A 23,576-nucleotide genomic window follows, 5' to 3' on the forward strand; every position below is an offset into this window, starting at 1 on the left:
AATTTTCCAAGCATTCTGAGGAGATAGTTTTTTCATTCTTTGAGTAAATTTCAATACTTTAAGTAGCATAATAAAAGTTGTGTTTGCCTATAGTAATTTCCCACGAAGTAACCAAGATAATAACCTTATTTGATTTTGGCTGAAAAAATATTCGCTCATTATATTAACATGGATCACATACTCAGATCTTTGATGGTAAACAAATTTAAGAAATATGGGAAAATAAATTGTTACTTAAAATATTCAGAGTTTAAACTCCTTCTCTAGAGCATTTTACCGAGGCATATTAAGATCATATTCTTTCTATGATTCATTTATTCATTTAACTCCATTTATTTGTCAGTCTGCCCTTTCAAGTCATCCTAAAGATTTTTACTGAAGACATATCATGTGCTGTATCCTGAGACCACCAAGATAAATACCATAGTTTCCTAATTGTTATAGGGCAAATGGTCCAGTAGAGAGGAGATACAGTTGAAGAGTAATGATGATACAATATGCTTAAGGCATGTATGGAATGATGCGGTGCCCCAAGGAGGGAGGGGCAGATTTTGCCTGGTGTAAACGCCAAAAAACATTATACAGGAGCTGGATTAGGATTTTTAGGAAGAATACGAATTCTAAGTGAGCTGAGGGTGGAGGAGGGATACTCTAGGCAAAGTTAATAACTCGTACTTGGAAGGTCAGCACAAGTTCAAAGAACTCAAGTGATCCATTGTGGTTAAAGAGCAGCATGCAAGTGCGGAGTGGGTAGAAGGTGTTGTTGGAGAGCGAGGAAGAGCTAGACCAAGGTTCTCTCCTAAGGAGTTTGTTGTTAATCCTGGTCACTAATTAAATTTTTTCTTTTCCTTTTTTTTTTTTTCCTTTTTTGCTTTGCAAGTATTTTCTCCCAGTCTATGGCTTTTATTTATTTATTTATTTTGGAGTATAATTGCTTTACAATGTTGTGTTAGCTTCTGCTCTACAATGAACTGAATCAGCTATATGTATACCTATATCCCTTCCCTCTGGGTCATTAATTTCTGACTTTTTTCTTCTCTATAATGATCGTCATAGTTAGAAGCCATGTGTAGTGTAAAGCCTAAAATTAAAGCCCAATACTACCTGCTTGGCACCTGGTAGAATTGGGAGGGCCTCAGCTGGTCTAATTGCAAGCTCACCTCCCCACTCTGCTCCCCCAGATAAGGTCCCCTAACCCTCCCTATCAAACCGACCAGGTGCAGTGCCTACTTAATCAAACAAGCCGACCACACCCTTCTAAGGAAGCAGGAACACCTCACTCTCTTGATCCTACAAAACCTGCCTTCCACAGCCCCTGTTGTTCACTGTTCTCCGAGCACAGGTCTTATGTGGCCCTGATGGAATGCACAGTTTCTTCCCCTGGGCCATGACCACCTCTGACTATTAAACTGCTGTTGATGGCATCTGTCCAGTGTCAGGTGTCATGTATTTGGCCATCCCCATCACCACAGGGTGGGAAGCCCTTCCCTTCTCCCACCAACAGGGTAAATAGGAGATGATTAGAACACCATGTCAAGGAAAAATTAAGCTGTCTGAACACCAGCAAGGAGTTATCTTTATGACATTTTCTGTTCCTTGCTATCCATTACTCATGATTAATCAAAAATATAGAGGATGGAGGAAGAGAGGAAAAGAGAATTTTTTTATGGTAAGAAAGAGGCAGTCTCAAGGGTTTCTATTAGGTTATCATAGCCAATGTTTTATATTTTATTTAATGCAGAGAAATAGATTTTGAAAAAATGATTTTCAGATAGTATTTTCCTTTGTGAGTTATTGAAATAAGGGGGATAGCTTAACATAATAAATGTTTATTTCCTCCCCACATCACCGTGGGGTATAGCTCAACTTGGCCATTCAACATGGCTCTCTGTCAGTGACTCAGAGATGTAGTCTATTTCCATTTTGCATCTTAGGTATATGCTAATAAAAACATTTGGTTGTATCGGGCAAAATAGAGATTAAGACACAAAGCACTATTAGGGATATAGAGGGTTACCTTATAATGACAAATCTTTAATTCATGAGGAAGGTATACTTCTTCTAATTACGAATGTAGCTAATAAAATGGTTTCAAACTACATTGAGAAAAATTGCTAAGATCACAGGGAGAAATTAACAGACTCACTACAATTCTGTGAGATTTTATGGTGACTTTCAATTAATTGATGACTTTCAATTATTAATAGAATAAGCATACAAAAGAAAGTGGTAAAACTAAGATGATTTGAAAAAAAAAAGAAAAATCTTGATCTGCTAGATACATACACACACACACACACACACACACACACACACACACACACAGAGCTCTGCAGCCAACAATTAGCGAATAGATGTTTTCTTTAGCATAAATGGAATATTTACAATTCTCTAATTTTAAATGGAATATTTACAATTAGAGAATAGATGTTTTCTTTAACATAAATGGAATATTTACAAAAAACTAATCATGTCTTATACCATAAATCTCACACTACCTAAGAAATGGCTATTTTGAGAAGTTCTATGGTTATAACTAAATAAGTAGGTAATTTAAAAATTGAGGGGAAAAAACCCTTATATTTAAAAAAAAATAGAAAGAAAAACTACCTTAATGGAAATATCTAAAAATGTATTTAGAAAAAAAAAAAAAGAAAAAAAAATGTATTTAGAATTGAATGACAGTGACCATACAACATATCACAACTTGTAGAATGCAACAAAAGGGATTCTTTGAGGGAAAATAGGATAAATCCAAAGAATGTAGAAGGAAATAAATAGTAAAGATATGAACAGAAACTACTGAAATGGAATGTGAGTATGCCAAAGAAGATCAAAGCCAAAAGTTAGTCCAATTAAGAGATTAGAAATGGATAATTCTACATGGAATTTGATTAAGAACAAAAGCAGGTGGACACAAATAAATATTAGAAATGATGAAGGAGATGGACCAAGATGGCAACATAGGCAGCTTCTGAACTTCTCTCCTCCTAGGGACACATTGAATATAAAGCTGCACATGGAGAAATTCCCTCTGAGAGAAATCCAGAAACCAGCTGAGTGACTCCAGCATCTCAGATTAATAAGAAAATACCCATACAAAACCTGGCAGGAATGGCTGAGATACATTCTTGCCATCAACCCCATCCCTGGCACAGTGCCAAACAATTGGGAGGGAAACCCCAGCTCCCAACTTTGCCCTGAGGTTTTAGGCTGCACATCTAATGTCCCAGCCTTTAAGCCTCCCACCCAAGGGACAAGCCCCCAAAATACTTAGCTCCAAAAGCCAATGGGGCTTGTGCCCACAAGAACTACAAGACTCCTTATATTGGAGATACTAGTTCCACAGGAGAAAGTAGGCAGTTGTGGACAATGCCTCCAGGTCAGAGTATAGCTCATCAAATGTTTCAAAGATATTTCTTCTTGAGACATACAGGGCTTTCTTTGAATTCAGACTTTACTACATGTATATTTGACTAAAATCCTCACATGAGAACTATTTCATTTATTATCACTAGGCACTAGACGAACCAGCCAAGACAGAGAGCATCTCCAAGGACAACACATTAGATCCACCTCTGGAGGTAATGGCTTCAGATCACCCCTGCTTTTGAAATGCAATCCCGAAACTCATTGCTAACCCAGTACCTGGTTTCAATTCTTCCAGTTGTGTTCCCCTGAACAGCTCAGGCAGCAAACTGAAGAGCTCTGTGCTACCATTGATAAGGTCTTACAGGATTCCTTGTCTATGGTAATGCCTTAGACTAGACCGTGCAATTCAAACCTTTGCTTTGCTTCACTTCATTTCCCGCTGCTTGGCTAGGATGGATGCATCATAAGCTTGTCCTTTTTTTTTTCTAGCATTCTTCTGATTCTCCTTCAAGTTCCCTACAGACATTTTTGGGTTCTGACACAATCAAAGTATGTATGTATTTAATATAATTTACTGAACCATAAGAGTTACTAGATTAATGATTTTTAAACTGCAGGTCAAGGCCCAGTAGTGATTTGGGAAATTAGTGGATAGCAACTAGCATTGTGTTTCTTTTTGTTTTTTGTTTGTTTATTTGTTGTTAGCAAACAGCATATTAAAAATAGAATAATAAGAATATAAACTATCAATCAAACTGTATTATTCCAAGCAGTGAGTAGGTATTGTTGACATTTATTTCAATTCATTTGCATGTACAGGTATAGGCATGTGTATATAGGTTGCAGTAAAATCTATTTCTAACTGTAGGTCAAGTTCAAAACAGTTTGAAAGCCAAAGTATTAGACTGTGTTGTTATATGTTGGCATTTAAGATATAGAACTGTATGTAGAATTTGTGACTTATTCTCATCCCAAACCATAGCTTCAGTCCTTATGTAATTCAGAGCCCTTAGACTTGTAGAAACTGAAAATGAGGTAGACTAAAGTAGTGTTAGTCTTAGAGCTTTAATACTGGTATTATTTCTGGAATTCTTTTCTTTTGGTTAACTGAATTTATTTCATTGTTCGCTGACTCAGAGGGACAGAATCCTGGATATTTTAGATCATTTGAGGATTACTAAAGCATTGTTATAATTGAATACTTAAGTACTCCCTTCTTATCATGTAGCCTTTTTCATTTGTTGGGATGAAATATTACATTTCTCCAAGTTATTATTTTTTGAATGCTTTGTACAGATCTACTTACCCAAATTTCAAAATGATTGTGGTTTTTCTTTTATTGATAATTGTTAGGCTTTTTTGGTCAGTCTTATTTTCTCTCTTGGAATTAGTATAAATACTTTTTGCATATTCTTTTTCAAAATTGGACAGTGTATGTATAAAGTAGATTTTATTTTATTTTACTTATTTAAAAATTGTTATTAAAGTTGATTTACAAAGTTGTGTTTAAAGTAGATTTTAAATGTACAGAATTGCCTATAACTAAAAGAGTATTTCTAATTTTCAATTGGAACATTATAGACAAATATCCTTTAATAATGATGTAGAAGCCAGGTAATCACTCATTGTCAATATTATTATATTTTAGTAAAGAGAACCTGCAAATGGATACTTATAGCTTCTCTATTTGTAACCTGTTTTGTATATTCTTTAAGTCTTTTAATCTAAAGATAGAAAAGTTTGATTTGCCAGAGACTATATAAATTTTAAATGTATTTTTTTCTCATTTCATTTGTTGGACATGTAAAAATACCCCATATTATATTAAATGTAATAGGAATAGGACTTAAGTAACATATGAGTAATAACCTGTATTATTGATTTATTTAACAAATATTTAATGCTTATAGTGTTAAAGATACATTATTCTAGGCCATTCAATTTAAGGCAATTATTTCATTTAACAAATATTTATTAGTGCTTACTATGGGCTTGGCACTGTGAGGTACTATCGTGATAAGTGTGAGCAAGGCAGAGTAATCGGAGAGGCGTACTTTTTTTTTTTAAATTGAAGTAGAGTTGATTTACAATGTGGTGTTAGTTTCAGGTTACAGCACAGTGATTCAGTTATACAAATATACAGATATGTATTCTTTTTCAGATTCTTTTCCCTTATAGGTTATTACAAAATATTGAGTATAGTTCCCTATGCTATACAGTAAGGCCTTGTTGTTTATCTATTTTATATATAGGAGTATGTATATGTTAATCCCAGGCTGCTAATGTACCCCTCCCCACACCCCCTTTCCCCTTTGGTAACCATAAATTTGTTTTCTATGTCTGTGGGTCTGTTCTGTTTTGTAAATAAGTTCATTTGTATCTTTTTTTTTTTTAGATTCCACATATAAGTGATATCATATGGTATTTGTCTTTGTCTGACTTACATAAGTTAGTATGATAATTGCTAGGTCCATCCATGTTGCTGCAAATGGCATTATTTCATTATTTTTTATGGCTGAGTAATGTTCCATTGTATATATGCACCACATCTTCTTTATCCATGCATCTGTCAACAGACATTTAAGTTGCGTCCATGTCTTGACTATTGTAAATAGTGCTCCAATGAACATTGGCGTGCATGTATCTTTTCAAATTGGAGTTTCCTCTGGATATATGCCCAGGAGTGGGATTGCAGGATCATATGGTAGTTCTATTTTTAGTTTTTTAAGGAACCTCCATACTGTTCTCCATAGTGGTTGCACCAATTTTCATTCCCACCAACAAGGTAGGGGGGTTCTTTTTCTCCACGCTGAGAGGTGTACTTTGGATATAGCGATCCGAAAGTAGGATTCAAACTGAGACCATGAAGGAAAGAAGCCAGTCATAGAAAGATCAGGGAGAATAGCTTTCAGGAAGAGGAGTAAGCATGTGCAAATATCCTGTCAGGAAAGAGCTTAGTGTGCATGAAGGCCAGTGTGGTTGCAGTATGGTGAACAGTGTGAAATGAGGTGAGAAAGGGGTGTAGGGACGGTGAGGATATTTACATGCCATGCCATGAAGTTTGGATTCCAGGGAAAATGGGAAGATATAAAAATATGGGGGGAATAATATGAAACCATTGAGAAAGATGGCTGATGGCTGCTGTGAGGAGGCTACCGAGGTCAGAGGAAACATGACGGTGGCCTGGTGCAGAGGAGCTGCAGAGAAGCACTGGGTATGAAAGAGATATTGCAGCCTTGCTTGGGTTTGGATGTGTGCAGAGAAGGAGAGGAGAATCGTGGAAGAGCTCCCGCTCTTTGCCTCGACTGTAGACAAACGTGAAGGAGGCTCAGTGTGGTAGAGGGAAGAGGGTTATGTTTATTTGGATAGGATAAGTTCAAGATGTGTGTCAGGAGGCCTTAAACCTGTGTGCTGGAGCTGGTAGGAGGGATCGGGGGATGACTGGTACGTCGATGCTGTGGACACCCTGTACGGAGCTCCCAGGAACAAAATATTGCAGGTCCAATCAAGAAGAATGAAAATCTATTGTGGTCAGAGCAGTGTGGTAACATGGAAGCTACAAGAGCACAGTGTTTAAGAGAGTGTGATCGTGGTGATTGTTGACAAGAAAAAGAGAACGAATAAGGCTAGAGAAGCGTTCATAAGATTTGACTTTGATTTTGAAACTATATTGCTATTGCTTACGTATTTATTCTCATCGTTTTGATTTTTCTAGCCTTTAGTAGCCCATACAGTCCTTGTGAACCTGAGGCTGTTCTTTTTAGTCTCATATGAAAATTGTGACCTTATATATTGATACATAACATATATGTAATTTTTAATTCATGTTTTCCCAGATGTATCTTTTATTACTTTTTTCTATTATTATTATTTTTTTACTATTTTCTATTACTTTATTTTTTTATCTTTTTGTACACTCATCTTATTTTCTTCAAGACAACATATTTCTAGATATCACTTTTATAGTTGATCTGAAATTCTGTTTATCTGGGACCTTAAACCATTAACAATTACTGTAATTCTTCTTATATTAGGACTAATATCTCCTATCTTATTTTATATTTGCTACTTGAACTGTTTTCTTTTTTGACTTTCCTGCTTTCCTTTGGATATTTTGATATTTACTGGTTTGAAAATTTTGAAAATTTTACTTTACATTTTTGTTACTTTTCAAATTTATGTCTAAATTATTAAGGACAATAATTATGCTTATTTTCCTATCAATTTTAAAGCTTACATATATCTTTTTCTAAACTTAAGTTCCACAGCATTTTTCACTTTCCTGTTGTTTTTAATCAAGATTGATCGATCTATCTATTTATCTATCTATCTATACATATGTATGTAGACATAGTTTGTTAGTATTTTTTGGACATCTAGATCTGAATTTTAATGGTTATATTTTTCTTGATTTCTTCCTTATTTAGACACTTATACTTTATTTAGATCCTCATTTCTTACACATTCATAGATTTTCCTGGATTTATTTTTCTTCTTGTTGACCTCTTTGTTGTATTCAATAAGGTCTTTTTGTATTGATTCTATTGCCTGTGTTCCTGAGATTATCATTATTTTGCCCTTTTATTTATTTATTTTTAGTTAAATTTATTTGTTTATTTTTAATAGATCTTTATTGGAGTATAATTGCTTCACAGTACTGTGTTAGTCACTGTTGTACAACAAAGTGAATCAGCCATATGCATACATATATATCCCCATATCCCCTCCCTCTTGAGCCTCCCTCCCACCTTCCCTATCCCACTCCTCTAGGTCATCGCAAAGCACAGAGCTGATTTCCCTGTGCTATGCTACTGCTTCCCACTAGCTATCTATCTTACATTTGGTAATGTATATATGTCGATGCTACTCTCACTTTGCTCCAGCTTCCCCCGCCCCCAACCTCCATGTCCTCAAGTCCATTCTCTATGTCTAAGGCTTTATTCCTGCCCTGCCACTAGGTTCATCAGTACCATTTTTTTTTAAATTTTAGATTCCATATATATGCATTAGCATACGGTATTTGTTTTTCTCTTTCTGACTTACTTTACTCTCTGTGACAGACTGTAGGTCCATCCACCTCACTACAAATAACTCAATTTTGTTTCTTTTTATGGTGAGCAATATTCCATCGTATATATGTGCCACATGTTCTTTATCCATTCATCTGTGGATGGACATTTAGGTTGGTTCCATGTCCTGGCTATTATAAATAGTGCTGCAATGAACATTGTGGTACATCTCTTTTATTTAAAAACATTTTTTAAAATTAATTTATTTAATTTATTTATTTTTGGCTGCATTGGGTCTCCATTGCTGCATGCGGGTTTTCTCTAGTGTGGTGAGTGGGGGCTACTCTTCATTTCGGTGCGTGGGCTCCTCGTTGCAGTGGCTTGTCTTGTCGCGGAGCATGGGCTCTAGGCAGGTGGGCTTCAGTATTTGTGGCACGTGAGCTCAGTAGTTGTGGCTTGTGGGCTCTAGAGTGCAGGCTCAGTAGTTGTGGTGCACAGGCTTAGTTGCTCTGCAGCATGTGGGATCTTCCCAGACCAGGGTTTGAACCTGTGACCCCTGCATTGGTAGGTGGATTCTTAACCACTGCTCCACCAGTGAAGCCCACATGTCTCTTTTAGAATTATGGTTTTCTCAGGGTATATGCCCAGTAGTGGGATTGTTGGGTCATATGGTAGTTCTATTTTTAGTTCTTTAAGGAACCTCCATACTGTTCTCCATAGTGACTGTATCAATTTACATTCCCACCAACAGTGCAAGACGGTTCCCTTTTCACCACACCCTTTCCAGCATTTACTGTTTCTAGATTTTTTTGATAATGGCCATCTGACGGGTGTGAGGTGATTGCTCATTGTAGTTTTGATTTGCCTTTCTCTAATAATTAGTGATGTAGAGCATCTTTTCATGTGCTTCTTGGTCAGCTGTATGTCTTCTTTGGTGAAATGTCTATTTAGGCCTTCTGCCCATTTTTTAATTGGATTGTTTGTTTTTCTGATATTGAGCTCCATGAGCTGTTTGTATATTTTGGAGATTAATCCTTTGTCCGTTGATTCATTTGCAAATATTTTCTCCCATTCTGAGGGTTGTCTTTTTATCTGGTTTATGGTTTCCTTTGCTGTGCAAAAGTTTTAAGCTTAATTAGGTCCCATATGTTTATTTTTGTTTGTTTGTTTGTTTTTATTAATTAATTAATTAATTTATGGCTGTGTTGGGTCTTCGTTTCCGTGCGAGGGCTTTCTCCACTTGCGGCAAGCGGGGGCCACTCTTCATCGCGGTGCGCAGGCCTCTGACTGTCACGGTCTCTCCCGTTGCAGAGCACAGGCTCCAGACACGCAAGCTCAGTAGTTGTGGCTCACGGGCTTAGTTGCTCTGCGGCATGTGGGATCTTCACAGACCAGGGCTCGAACCCGTGTCCCCTGCATTGGCAGGCAGATTCTTTACCACTGCGTCACCAAGGAAGCCCTATTTTTGTTTTTATTTACTATTTTGTTTTCTATTTTGTTTTTATTAATCTAAGAGTTGGGTCCAAAAAGATCTTGCTGTGGTTTATGTCAAAGAGTGTTTTTCCTATGTTTTCCTCTAAGAGTTTTATAGTGTCCAGTCTTACATTTAGATCTTTAATCTATTTGGAGTTTATTTTTGTGTATGTTGTTAGGCAGTGTTCTAATTTCATTCTTTTACATGTAGCTGTCCAGTTTTCCTAGCACCACTTATTGAAGAGGCTGTCTTTTCTCTATTGTATGTTCTTGCCCCTTTGTCGTAAATTAAGTGACCATATGTGCGTAGGTTTATCTCTGGGCTTTGTATCCTTTACCATTGATCTATATTTCTGTTTTTGTGCCAGTACCATACTGTCTTGATTACTGTAGCTTTGTAATATAGTTTGAAGTCAGGGAGCCTGATTCCTTCAGCTCCGTTTTTCTTTCTCAAGATTGCTTTGGCTATTTGGGGTCTTTTGTGTTTCCATATGAATTGCAACATTTTGTGTTCTAATTCTGTGAAGAATGCCATTGGTAGTTTGATAGGGATTGCACTGAATCTGTAGATTGCTTTGGGTAGTATAGTCATTTTCACAATATTGATTCTTCCAATCCAAGAACATGGCATATTTCTCCAACTGTTTATGTAATCTTTGATTTCCTTCATCAGTGTTTTATAGTTTTCTGAGTACAAGTCTTTCACTTCCTTAGGCAGGCTTATTCCTAGGTATTTTATGGTAGATGGGATTGTTTCCTTAATTTCTCTTTCTGATTTTTCATTGTTACTGCATAGGAAGGCCAGAGATTTCTGTGCATTAATTTTGTATCCTGCACCTTACCAAATTCATTGATTAGTTCTAGTAGTTTTCCGATGGCATCTTTAGGATTTTCTATGTATAGTATCATGTCTTCTGCAAACAGTGACAGTTTTACTTCTTTTCCAATTTGTATTCCTTTTATTTGTTTTTCTTCTCTGATTGTTGTGGTTAGGACTTCCAAAACTATGTTGAATAGGAGTGGTGAAAGTGGGCATCCTTGTCTTGTTCCTGACCTTAGAGGAAATGCTTTCAATTTTTCTCCATTGAGTATGTGGTTTACTGTGGGTTTGTCATATATGGCCTTTGTTATATTGAGGTAGGTTCCCTCTATGCTCACTTTCTGGAGAGATTTTGTCATAAATCGGTGTTGTATTTTGTCAGAAGCTTTTTCTGCATCTATTGAGGTGATCATATGGTTTTTATGCCTTAATTTGTTAATATGGTGTATCACATTGATTGATTTGCATGTATTGAAGAATCCTTGCATCCCTGGGATAAATCCCACTTGATCATAGTGTATGATCCTTTTAATATGTTGTTGGATTCTGTTTGCTAGCATTTTGTTGAGGAGTTTTGCATCTATGTTCATCAGTGATATTGGTCTATAATTTTTTTTGTGATATCTTTTCTGGTTTTGGTATCAGTTAAATCTGTCTGGTCTATTGTGTTATTTAAAGCTTTTGTTTCCTTATTTATATTCTGTTTGGATGATCTGTCCATTGGTGTAAGTGGGGTGTTAAAGTCCCCTTCTACTATTGTGTTACTGTCGATTTCCCCATTCATGGTTGTTAACATTTGCCTTATGTATTGAGGTGCTCCTATGTTGGGTGCATAAACATTTATAATTGTTATATCTTCTTCCTGAATTGATACCTTGAACATTATATAGTGTCCTTCCTTATCTCTTGTAACAGTCTTTATTTTTAAGTCTATTTTATCTGATACGAGTATTGCTACTCTAGCTTTCTTTTGATTTCCATTTGCATGGAGTATCTTTTTTACATCCCCTCACTTTTAGTCTGTATGTGTCCCTAGGTCTGAAGTGGGTGTCTTGTAGACAACATATATACAGGTCTTGTTTTTGTATCCATTCAGCCAGTATGTGTCTTTTGGTTAGGGCATATATACCATTTACATTCAAGGTTATTGTCAATACGTATGTTCCTATTACCATTTTCTTAATCGTTTTGGGTTTGTTTTTGTGGGTCTTTTTCTTCTCTTGTGTTTCCTGCCTAGAGAAGTTCCTTTAGCATTTGTTGTAAAGCTGGTTTGGTGGTGTTGAATTCTCTTAGGTTTTGCCTGTCTGAAAAGCTTTTGATTTCTCTGTCGAACCTGAATGAGATCCTTGCTGGGTAGAGTAATCATGGTTGTAGATTTTTCTCTTTCATCACTTTAAGTATATCCTGCCACTCCCTTTTGGCCTGCAGAGTTTCTGCTAAAAAATCAGCTGATAACCTTATGGGGATTCCTTTGTATGTTATTTTTTGTTTTTCCCTTGCTGCTTTTAATATTTTTACTGTGAATTTAATTTTTGTTTTTTTGATTAATGTGTGTCTTGGTGTGTTTCTCATTGGGTTTATCTTGTACGGAACTCTCTGTGCTTCCTGGGCTTGGGTGACTTTCCTTTTCCATGGGAAAGGATTATAGTGGGAAGTTTTCCACTATAATCTTTTCAAATATTTTCTCAGACCCCTTCTTTTTCTCTTCTTTTTCGGGGACCCCTATAATTTGAATGTTGGTGTGTTTAGTGTTGTCCCAGAGGTCTCTGAGCTTGTCTTCAATTCTTTTCATTCTTTTTTCTTTATTCTGCTCCTCGGCAATTATTTCCACCATTTTGTCTTCCAGCTCACTTACTCGTTCTTCTGCCTCAGTTATTCTGTTATTGATTCCTTCTAGTGTATTTTTAATTTCAGTTATTGTGTTGTTCATCTCTGTTTGTTTGTTCTTTAGTTCTTCTAGACCTTTGTTAAACATATCTTGTATTTTCTCAATCTATGCTTCCATTCTATTTCCGAGATTCTGGATCATCTTTACTATCATTACTCTGAATTCTTTTTCAGGTAGATTGCCAATATCCTCTTCATTTATTTGGTCTTGTAGGTTTTTACCTTGCTCCTTCATCTGTGATGTATTTTTTGCCTTTTAATTTTTTTTTTTTTTTTTTTTTTTTTTTTGATGAGTGGGATTGTGTTCCTGTCTTACTGGTTGTTTGGTCTGAGGCTTCCAACACTGGAGTTTGTAGGCTGTTGGGTATAGCTGGGTCTTAGTGCCAAGATGAGGACCTTTGGGAGACCTCACTCTGATGAATATTCCTTGGGGTCTGAGGTTCTCTGTTAGTCCAGTGGTTTGGACTCAGAGTTCCCATCACAGGACCTTCGGCCTGACCCCCGGCTTGTGAACCAATATCCTGCAAGCTGTGCAGGGCAGCAGAAAAAAAAAAAAAAGAACAATAACAAAGTAAAAAATAAAATTAGACTAAGAAACTAACAGATATGTTAGAAAGAATATAAAAATAAAAAAGTAGATGAAACAACAACCAGAAGGGAAAACAGAACCACAATAGTAAGAAAGAGGAGGAGAAAAAACCCAAAAAGGTGGAAAAGGCCTTGGTTGTGGAGGGCAGGTCCTAAGCAAGGGTGGGGTTTGGGCAGTGTGTGGGACCTATGCTTAAGACCCACAGGGCTGGAAAAGGCCCTGGGAGGTATGGGGGGTGGGGCTTAGACTTAATGGAACAGAAGGGGCCCAGGTGTGCCTCCCACCTCTGGTCTCAGAGAGCAGGGGGCCCCACCTGGTAGCCGAGCAGGCTTCCCAGGCTCAAGTAGGCAAAGCAAATGCCCTCCGTGCCTCTCCTGCTCCTTTGGTCCTGGAGGGCCCCTCCCTCCTGCTTCTCTTGTTCTCCCCCCAGCCTCCATCCTATGCACCCAGGACCAATGCAGCCCAGAGGGTGACTCTGAATGCATAGGACGTGGCCCAAGAGCCAGGCAGACTTCCCCAGCTGATTGGGCAGGAGAAACTCTGGGTACATTCCTCCCAATCTGAGCCCCTGAGGGTCCCTCCACTTGGGAACCCCTCCCCCCTCTCAGCCACCCCTCAGGGGCACCCATCCTGTCTGGCTTCCACTTCTCCTCCCCCTTCAGTCCCCCCACATCCTACTGGTTTGCTTGGGGTTCCTCTCATTTCCTTGGGCATTGAGGTCCCCCACCAGTGTCCAGCATGTGCCCTAGTTGTGGGGAGACATGAACTCCACATCTTCTCACACCACCATCTTGACTCTGCCCCCCTCTTCTTTTAAAGTATAGTTTTGCTGGATGTAAAATTGTAGGTCCCCTCTTTTCAACAGCTTTTGGCCTAGGCTTTTTTTTTATCAACAACATAACTTGTGAAGTATTTTGTCAGCATGATATTTACTCCTCTGCTACAGAGTGATCATTTACAGAGTGGCACTGTGATCTTTCAGAATTTTATCTTTATCTATGATGTTACTTATTTTTCCTATTATGTGTCTAAATGTGCTTTGTTTTTCTCTTATGTATCTCTTTGATCTTTCATCTAAAGTTTTCACTCTTTTTTTCCCCTTACATTTAAGATCGTTTTAGTCATTATTTTTTTTCAAACATTTCTTTCCTCCTAGGACTCTTACTAGACTGATTTTGTCACCTTTGCTTCTGTATTCTATGTCTTTTAATCTTTAAATATTTTCTTAATTTATTGCTTCCTAATGCCTCTAAGAGAATTCATCAATCTGATATTCCTGTTCAAGTATCTGTTCAGTATCTATTATATTCTTCAGTCCCTATGTTCAGTTCTCTATTATAGCATATATAGTTCTCTTTTAAAAGTCAGGTTTATTGAGGTATAATTTACCTACTATAAAATTTTCCCCTTTAATATACAGTTCTATGAGTTTTGACAAAGCATAGAGTTGTGTAACCTCCACCATATCCAAGATATAAAACTTCCATCAAAAGAAAAAGTTTCCTTGTGTTCCTTTGTAGTCTATTCCTCCCTGCAACCCAAGTGCACTTGCATGTATCCATAGCTAATTTCTTATTTTTTATTGAAATATAGTTGATGTACAATATTATTTCAAAATTTTTAATGAAATCAGTTAGCTTGGTTGAGATAGTTTCCTCAGCCATGTTTTGCATCTCCAGTACAAATTTAGAGAAAATATATGATACGGTCCATCATATATAGGTTTTTGTTGTTGGTGTTAGTTTCTGTGAGTTTGTCACAAGGAGAGAAGGAAGCAAGATAAATTAAGGTACTATTAAAATGGCTGAGAATATGAAACATGTAATGAGAGAGGCAGTAAAGCCATAACGGAGCTGGGAAGGCTCATTGATTTTGAAGTCTCAGTGAGGCTGAAGAAATGTTTTGGGATATTTGAGAAATGAAGATGGTAGATGGGAGGTAGAGTTCTAAGAGGAGGATGTGAAAATGAAATTTCAAAAGTTTTCCATTTTATTTGTGAAGGTAACATCTAGGAATGGTCCTGGGAGCAGAAGATTGAAATGGAGTGGATAAGAGTATCTTTGGAGTTGAGCAGCTCAAAGAATTGAGGGGATAGAGACTTCTGTGTGAATTTTGAAATTGCCAAAATTACATAAGGAACTATTATGATCCATGAATGAACATCATCAATAAATAAGATAAAATTTCCTAGAAAGCTGATCAATAACAGCAATGAAAAAAATAATAAAGTGATAGTGTTTAATGAAATAATTTTCAAAGGGACAGGGGGGTTTGTAAAGAAAAGAGGGAGTAATGGCTAGAAAGTCTTAATAGGAAAAAAAAAGGTGAACATATTTATCCCAGAAGTTGAATCTTTTAACATTTTCTTGATTACTTCAGTAGTGTAATTGTTTTTATTTTCATATAGACACCTACAACTCTTCCGAGAGCAGCTGGTCGAGAAACCAAATATGTAAGTCCCTTTATAATTATACATACTGCTTTTTAAATGGGTGCATGTGCATGCTTTGGAGAGAACTTAATTATATAGTCATTTAAATTGAATTAGTTGAATTTTTCATAAATGGAAGGGGTAGTAGGGTATGATTGGCCCAGAGGTGGAAAATCAGGTTATGTCAGGTAAGTTTATTGAATAAATTCCTTCTTAAGTGAGGTCTCATTTGATTAGTTTGGCTGAATCAAACAGAATTCTAACACCTGCTTTCTGTCTTTCTAATTATCAAGGCTTAGATGACATTTTCATTTCTGTAATGGTTTATCGTGCTTATTATGAAAGAGTCAACTCATATAGTTGAAACATTAAGATTTGTCTGTTTCTAATAGGATTGCCAATTTATTTGATTTGGACTAGTTTGTTGCTTTCTTTCATTTAAATTTTTTTCAAATAAATCAATTTCCACCTATGAGCAAAAATATAGTAATAATTGGTGCGTAGGTATAGACTCACACACTTGATTCAATTAATTGTGGGTATCTGGCTCCGAATGTCCTAGATGCACACACACACACATAGCCTCATCCCATTCCTATTCTTTATTTACCTAATAATCCATCATGTGGCCAACTTCTGCTTCTGACCCAACATATTCTAGTGTAAGCAAGATTGTCTCCTAAGCAAGTGTTTAGTTTTTAGTTTAAAAGAAACCAGTAAACTATTCCCTTTAGTTTATACTTCATATTTTCTACTATGTAGTTTTCAACATCATAACCATTCAGAGTCAATAATTAGTAAATATAAATTTTGTGACATATCTTCTTTGCAATTTATACATTTCTGCCTTCTTTAGAACCTCCCTAGGGCAGATAATAAATTGGGTGAAGTTACTGAGCTTCATCACATTCAGAAGATAATGTTTAGAAGGTATGGATAGGAACACTGCTTAGAACATTTTCTAGAAGTTTTCACTGTTATTTTCTGTTATTACTGGAAGTCATTTGGAGTAATACTTAAAAGAGTGGAGGCATTTAGTGGGCTATACCCAAGTTTTAATCACAGTGTTGCTGTTTGCTAATGAATCCTGGAAAGTCACTTAACCTCTCTGTGCCTTAATTTTTTCATCTATAAAATTGGGATACTAATATTTAGTTGATGTAAGATTTATAACTGTTAACATATGAAAAGCCCTTACTGTAGTCTGACACATAGAAATGATTCAATAAATAATGGTTCTCCCCCTTTTCCCCTCTCTTTTTCCTTTGTTTTTCCCTTTATCCATGTCTCCCCCCTTCTCTGCCCCCTCCTTATCTTGGAAAGACTAGACACACCATGATTTAGCTGAGTTCCTTGATTCTTCAGTTGGATATAAGAAAAGAAAGTCCCTAAAGATGCTTCTATTTTTTTGTGACTGAGACATTTTACAAGAGCCAGACCCAAGAAAAAGTAGCTAGAATATTCTTTACTCTCACCTTCCTTTCTCATCTACTCCTAATTTGCACCCAAGTGCGTCTGATTTAGACTCATTTACAATGAGGTACAGAGGGCTGATGTCTCCTCCCACACCTCCTGGAGGTGGATAATTTGATAGCAGTGGAAACAATTCTGGAGGGGCTGCTTCAATCTCCATAGTTAGAAGTTATGTCAAATTGTTCTTCTGTCAGTTATCTGACTTGATTAAAGGAGGTTAACCTTTGCCTTTGTGAAACTTTGTGAAAGCATTTGAGTCATTCAAAGTTAACACTGAATCATCAAATAGATTTAATATAGCCTCGAACAAATATAAACTCTAATTCTGATAAGATTCTTGACTTTGATTAAATTTGGTTTCTTGGAAAAGCTTTGTTTTTTAATTTCTCTTACAAAATGACATTTGAATTGTTGTTTGTGACACCTCAAATATGTGCATGTCTTTTGAAAGACTAGATGGGATGATTTTATGGTGGAATGGGAAAACCAATTTTTGCTGCCATCAGAGAGAAGTCACACTTGTAACTATTTGGTTTCAGTTATTACATTTACTAAGTGATGTCTGATACAGTTTTTTTTAGGAGAAAAATGAAATTTTAGAACAGAAGTGTTCCTTAGCTATAAGCCTTAATCATACGTCAACAATTGACCTTGAATACACTATGTCCTGATTTTTAAAAAAGAATGATACTGTAATATTTTCTTTCTTAAAAACTTTTTTATTTTTTATTTTTTTAAATTATTTTTTATTTAAAAAAATTTTATTTTATACTGGAGTGTAGCTGATTTACGATGTTGTGTTAGTTCCTGGTGTACAGCAAATTGATTTAGTTACACATATATTTATTCTTTTCCATGTTCTTTTCCCATGTAGGTTATTACAGAGTATTGAGTAGAGTTCCCTGTGCTATGCAGTAGGTCCTTGTTGATTATCTATTTTATATATAGTAGTGCATAAATATACGTTAATCCCAACCTCCTAATTTATCTCTCCCCCCTGACACTGTAATATATTTTTCTAGAAATTCTAATATTCATATTAGCAGAGCTACAAATGCCTCATATTAAGTGCAACTTGAATAGTTTTCCCTTAATTAATCAATTAATCTCTACATTTTTCTCCCTTCCTCTCTCATGGAAACTCAACAGCAAATCTGAGAATCCTACAGACTGTAACATTTCAATTCTACCATCTCTCTTCAAAACTTTGAAGAAAGTAGGCATCTTCACAGTATACACCTGCTGGGACTTGGTGTATCATTGCCTTTGTAGAGCTTCTTAGATTCGATTCTAAAGCAGGGATCATGCAGTTTACCAACGTCTGCACCAGAGAGAAAAAAAAGAGAAGACTTAAATTAGAACCAAGAAAAAAAAAAGTTTTTTACACTTGAGGATGGCCTCAGCTGCTTAGCACAGTCTACTCAAAATCCCTATTTCTGGGGGCTCTTTAAAAGTATAGTATATAGTCTGTGAATTGTGATGAGTAGAAAGTGTAGCCAGTTCCTAGCTCTATTATTCAATTTTCCACTTTTTTTCACTATTTTGACAAATATTTGAGTGTCTGCCATGCCCCAGTACTCACGTGGAGTCACTGGGGTGTGAGGGATGAATAGAACAGCAAGGTCCCCATTTCTGAAGCATAGCATGTGGGAGACAGTAAACAAAATAGAAAAAAGCAATCTTGCAGAAATTGGAGGAGAGTTAGCCAGAGTACTGGCTGATGTTAAAACAAATGTACAAAGTTGCTAGTTTTCAATGTGTCAGTATGTCCATTGGATTTCGAATTTTCCTGGGATGTTGAGAGTGGTTTAATTAAATATTGAGAAATAATATGACTAATTACTCTTTAGGGGACTTTGATGAAAAGCTGACTTTCCTTCATCAAAAAAAGAAAGAAAATCCATGTAAAACAATTCATTTCCTTTTCTTAATCTTGATTGCACATATTGTTACATTTCACATAGTCTGTTTTTTAGGATGAGCCAGATACAGTAAAGGACCTTCAACTTAAACTAATTAAACTCCAGGTTTTTCTTCAATTCATTGTGTACTTGAATTGCAGTTTAAAGTAATTTAATTGAGGTTCTCTTAAGTGTCATAGAATTTAAACAAGGCGAACAAACACGTTGAGTGGTCCTGATCTCCACAGTTCACCTGTGGGATTGATTAATTTATCATTCGTATTTCACTTGATTGTTTTTAACAGATGCCAAATTCAACAATCATAATAACTAGTGTTTTGAGTTCTTACCTTGCAAATTAGCTTTAAATATCTCATTTAACCTTATACCAGTCCTATGAAGTGGGTATGATTATTTCAAATCTCCACTTTATGGAGGAGGAAACAAAGTCACAGAGAAGGCAAAGTCCAACCCAGGTCTTCCTCATGTCAAAGCCCCTGTTGTTATTTTTTGCGTGTACCAACAAGGGCTGGAAATAACTTGTCTTCCTTAAATATTTTATCCATTAGTATTCATATTCTGGGTCTAAATTAATTCTTCATCCCCAGTAAACTCCAGCCTAAACTTTGAATGAATAATTTCATATTTGGTGACAACTTCTAAGATGATAATATTTAGTATATTTCTAATGTTTTAAATTATTTGCTTACATGTAAATTAACTCATAATTTATCAGTTAATCTACAAGTGATTGTTTCTCATGGCACTCATTTTTAAAGAGTTTCTTTCCCTCTATGTAATGGAATGAATTTTCTAATTAAATTTCTCTTTCATTCTGTTTTCACTCTATCATTTTTGGAGGGGAATGTTATTTTTTTTTCTTTGCATTACACTTGCCTTTGTAAATGTTTATTATTTTTCATTAACTACTACCAGTATAAATTCATTTCACTCATGTAGTTCAAAACCACAGTATGCTTTCTTAATAAAGAGCAACCTCAGAAAATAGGGCAAGTATTTGGACCTATTACTAATTTATCAAAAAAACTGTAATTTGGAGTCACATTCTATTGATAACAACTTATTTAATAAACTCTCTACATTTAAGAAGTTACTTTTAAGTGCCAGAGAAATAACAAAGACAGCTTTATTGAATATGATATAGCATAGAGGTAAAATCTCATTTTAATGAGCTTGAGGGACAGAAAAATATCATTACAGTGGAAGCATATTGCTTTCAAAATATCACAGAATATTAAAAATGTGTCAAACTTTATTAAGAATATTTCCCTCTATATATACAGATGTTCAAATAAAGGTCATCTTCTCCAATTAAGCCACCTCACACAGTCCCCTTGTTGCTATGCTTGGAAACGTTGCTAGGCTGGAGTGTTTCAGAGGCGATGTGCCCTAATGCAGCCATAGATCTTAAAAGTAAGAGGTGACAAATCCAACCTACTTAAATCCAGACATGGATCCAAATCTGCTTCTATAGGTTGTGACCAGAGATTTGATGAGTTGTGAAGAATTAAGCAAGAAATTCCACTCTACTGATCATTCTTCTTTCTGTCTTTCTTTCCTTTTTTTTTTTTTCCCACTGTTCAGAAATGTTTCCAAGGTATGCATGTGTGAGAGGGGATGAGGAGGGAAAGGAAGGTAATTATATAGGCTGAGCTAAATGAGGAAGAAGAGAAATTATTTAATGAGACATCCTTTATGCTTTGGTCTTTCTCATCATCGTTTTAGATGTCACCAAAAATGAAGGCGCCATATTTCAGCCACACTTCCCTTGATCTGATTTTTTATTCCTCATTTGCACATGCAAACCATGACTGTCGCTGGTCACTATGCCCTTTTATTCTGCCTACCAATTATGTTCATAACAACGTGGAATCATCATTCCCTAAATTACTGAGTCAAACTTTTTAAATACTTTCAACTCTACTTTTTATATTTAGACCTTTTGGGGACATATCACTAACTCATAATATAGCTCTTAGTGAGATATTCATATAGGGTAAGGTCTACAAGTAGAATAAACAGTATGAAGCAAGAAAAATATGACACCTCATACATATATCTCTCTGTCTTTGGTGACTACCATGCCCACCATTGGATTCAACTTTTTAAAATTTTATTGAAGTGTAGTTGATTTACAATGTTGTGTTCATTTCTGCTGTACAGAAAAGTGAGTCAGTTATACATATATAGATTCTTTTTCATATTTTTTCCATGTTGGTTTATCACAGGATATTGAATAATTCCCTGTGCTATGCAATAGGAACTTGTTGTTTATCCATTCTATATAGAGTAGTTTGCATCTGCTAATCCCCAACTCCCAGTCCTTTCCTTTCCCACCTCTCCTCCCCCTTGGCCACTGCAAGTCTGTTCTCTATGTCTGTGTGTCTGTTTCTGTTTCGTAGATATGTTCATTTGTGTCGTATTTTAGATTCCACTTATAAGTGATATCGTATGGTATTTGTCTTTCTCTTTCTGACTTACTTTGTTTGGTATTATAATCTCTTGGCCCATACATATTGCTGCAAATGGCATTATTTCATTCTTTTCTATGGCTGAGTAATAGGTCATTGTATATATGTACCCCATCTTCTTTTGGATTCAATCTTTTGAGTAGTGCCTTATGTACAAATAACAGGAACGTTCTCTAGCTTAAGGGTAAGACAGTGTCTTATCATTTTATAATTTTATATTTCCTCAATGCCAAGCTCAGCAACTCAGGGATTATTAGGGGCTCTGTTGATATTCTAAGTTTTGCCTTTTTGCTTATCTGTAGATCAGTCTTATCTGGGAGAACTAAAATCATTCAATTAACACATTATCACTAATTAGAGTTCTTTGAGCCTTAAGAAAAGAAAACTCAAGACAATTAAAGCCAACAGGGAAAAGGTCAAAGAGAAACATTTTAATCCTATTGAATTGGATGTTATATTCAGGGAGGAGGGACATGACTGCTGAAAGGGAAGAAAATATTGCCCAAAGTAGAAGTGCATAGGGTGAAGGCAAAAGTAACTGTTCAATACTTTTTACCTGATACAATTTGATTTTGTCCCAGTCTCCCAAAAGGGTGTCTGCTAGTGTGATGCCTGACACCCATGAGTCGAGAATGGGGAAAAGCTGCAGATTGCAAGGAAAAGCAACTCTAGACAATGACTGAGGAGCTTGGATATACTTTATGTGCCTCCGGCATGAGGTCTTTGGAAGAGGAAAATGGTTTCTCCAAAGTGGCCTAATTGGTGGCTTTGTGTAGAAATTTATTTTTCAGTGGATCTCAAATCTTCATTTCTTTCCTTAGTCTCATCTCTTTCAGTTTGCATATAACCTACCGCTTTAATAGGTTTTCTTTGAAATACGAAATTTTGACTTTCCCAATTTTTTGACTGCTCTATTTGTTTTAAAGTTTTGTTTGCTTTTTAATGGTGATATGCTGGTTAAAATGCTCCTACTCTATCTTTCTCTCACTTTTTTTCTTTTGTAATTAAAATGATGTCAAAGGCTGTAGAATATAGGTTATGGGATCTTGTTTCACACAAGAGTCATTCTTATACTCATCTGTAACGTTCTTCATGGTTAGTATTAACGTGGATAGATCAAATGACTAAAAACATCAGTGTTGTTCAAGTCCAATTTCAAGTTTATTTTTAGGTACCTCATGTTGCTTCTGTTCCTTAGTTTAGTTGACCAATTGGCAGTTTTTTAAATATAGTAGCCTTCTCTTGCTACTCACCATTCCAATCTCAGCTCACCAGACAATCTTTCCTTACTTTTCAAAAATCATTGCTGCAATATTGATGACATAAGTATAGCTACAGAATTTAATAAACATTAACGTGTATTGGGCAAGCAGAGGGAAGCTTCTCAAAGGGTTTGACACAACTGGGTTAGTTGAAAGAATCTGGTTATATTTGTGATGATACACATAAGCCAATATTCTTTTTCTTTGATAAAGGATCTGCAGTAGCTTTATAAATATTAACTCCACCCTGAGGTTCAAATTTAATTCTTTTTTTTCTCTGGGAATAGTTTCTTATAATAGTGATATGAAGTCCATTATATTAGATGAAATAAAAATGTACTGGGGATGTCTAAATCACCTTGTTGTTATGTCATAATTCCCAGTGAAGAAATTTTGGGGACTTATGGAGACTGGATACAAAGATATTTGTGTTTTCCCCTAATTTAATTAATGTGTTTGCCTGAGCACTTTCTCTTTTTTCCCTATGATAGTTTGGTGTTAATTAGCACAAAGTACTGAAAAATGTTAGTAATATAGTTAAATTGTGAAAATACTTTATTTTTAGTGTGTGACTTCTTTTTTCCTATAATTATTGAGATAAAAATATAACTATATTTTGTTCCTGTCAAGATACATTCAGTTCAGCATATTTCATAGAAGTCATTTAACTTAGGGAATTCATAGAGAATTCTCTCATTACTGCAATAATGAAGAATTAACCAAAAGGAAAACATCCTAAGACATTAGAAGAAATCATTATTACTCATATTACATTATGAGGTTAAAAATGAAACCCTAGGTGAATTGAAAAATCACTGGGATAGGCATTCTGAAGGGTAATTTTCTGCAGCACAGAATAACCATGAA

General features: G+C 35.8%; 1 protein-coding gene across 14 annotated transcripts in view; it reads left to right on the top strand.

Moving 5' to 3' along the window:
* LOC118904077 (muscular LMNA interacting protein) overlaps positions 1–23,576 on the top strand; it is a 275,275-nt gene that overhangs the window by 167,864 nt on the left and 83,835 nt on the right. For 10 of the 14 annotated variants that reach the window (XM_036869793.1, XM_036869795.1, XM_036869801.1 and 7 more), the window contains 4 exons: positions 3,519–3,584; positions 3,668–3,751; positions 3,862–3,921; positions 15,558–15,602. In XM_036869793.1, the coding sequence (XP_036725688.1) occupies positions 3,519–3,584; positions 3,668–3,751; positions 3,862–3,921; positions 15,558–15,602 (255 nt within the window). The remainder of the gene's footprint in view (positions 1–3,518; positions 3,585–3,667; positions 3,752–3,861; positions 3,922–15,557; positions 15,603–23,576) is intronic. The other 4 variants (XM_036869794.1, XM_036869798.1, XM_036869799.1 and 1 more) reach the window with 4 other exon arrangements.

This window comes from Balaenoptera musculus, chromosome 11 (assembly GCF_009873245.2).
Source record: "Balaenoptera musculus isolate JJ_BM4_2016_0621 chromosome 11, mBalMus1.pri.v3, whole genome shotgun sequence".
Classification (NCBI taxonomy): domain Eukaryota; kingdom Metazoa; phylum Chordata; class Mammalia; order Artiodactyla; family Balaenopteridae; genus Balaenoptera; species Balaenoptera musculus.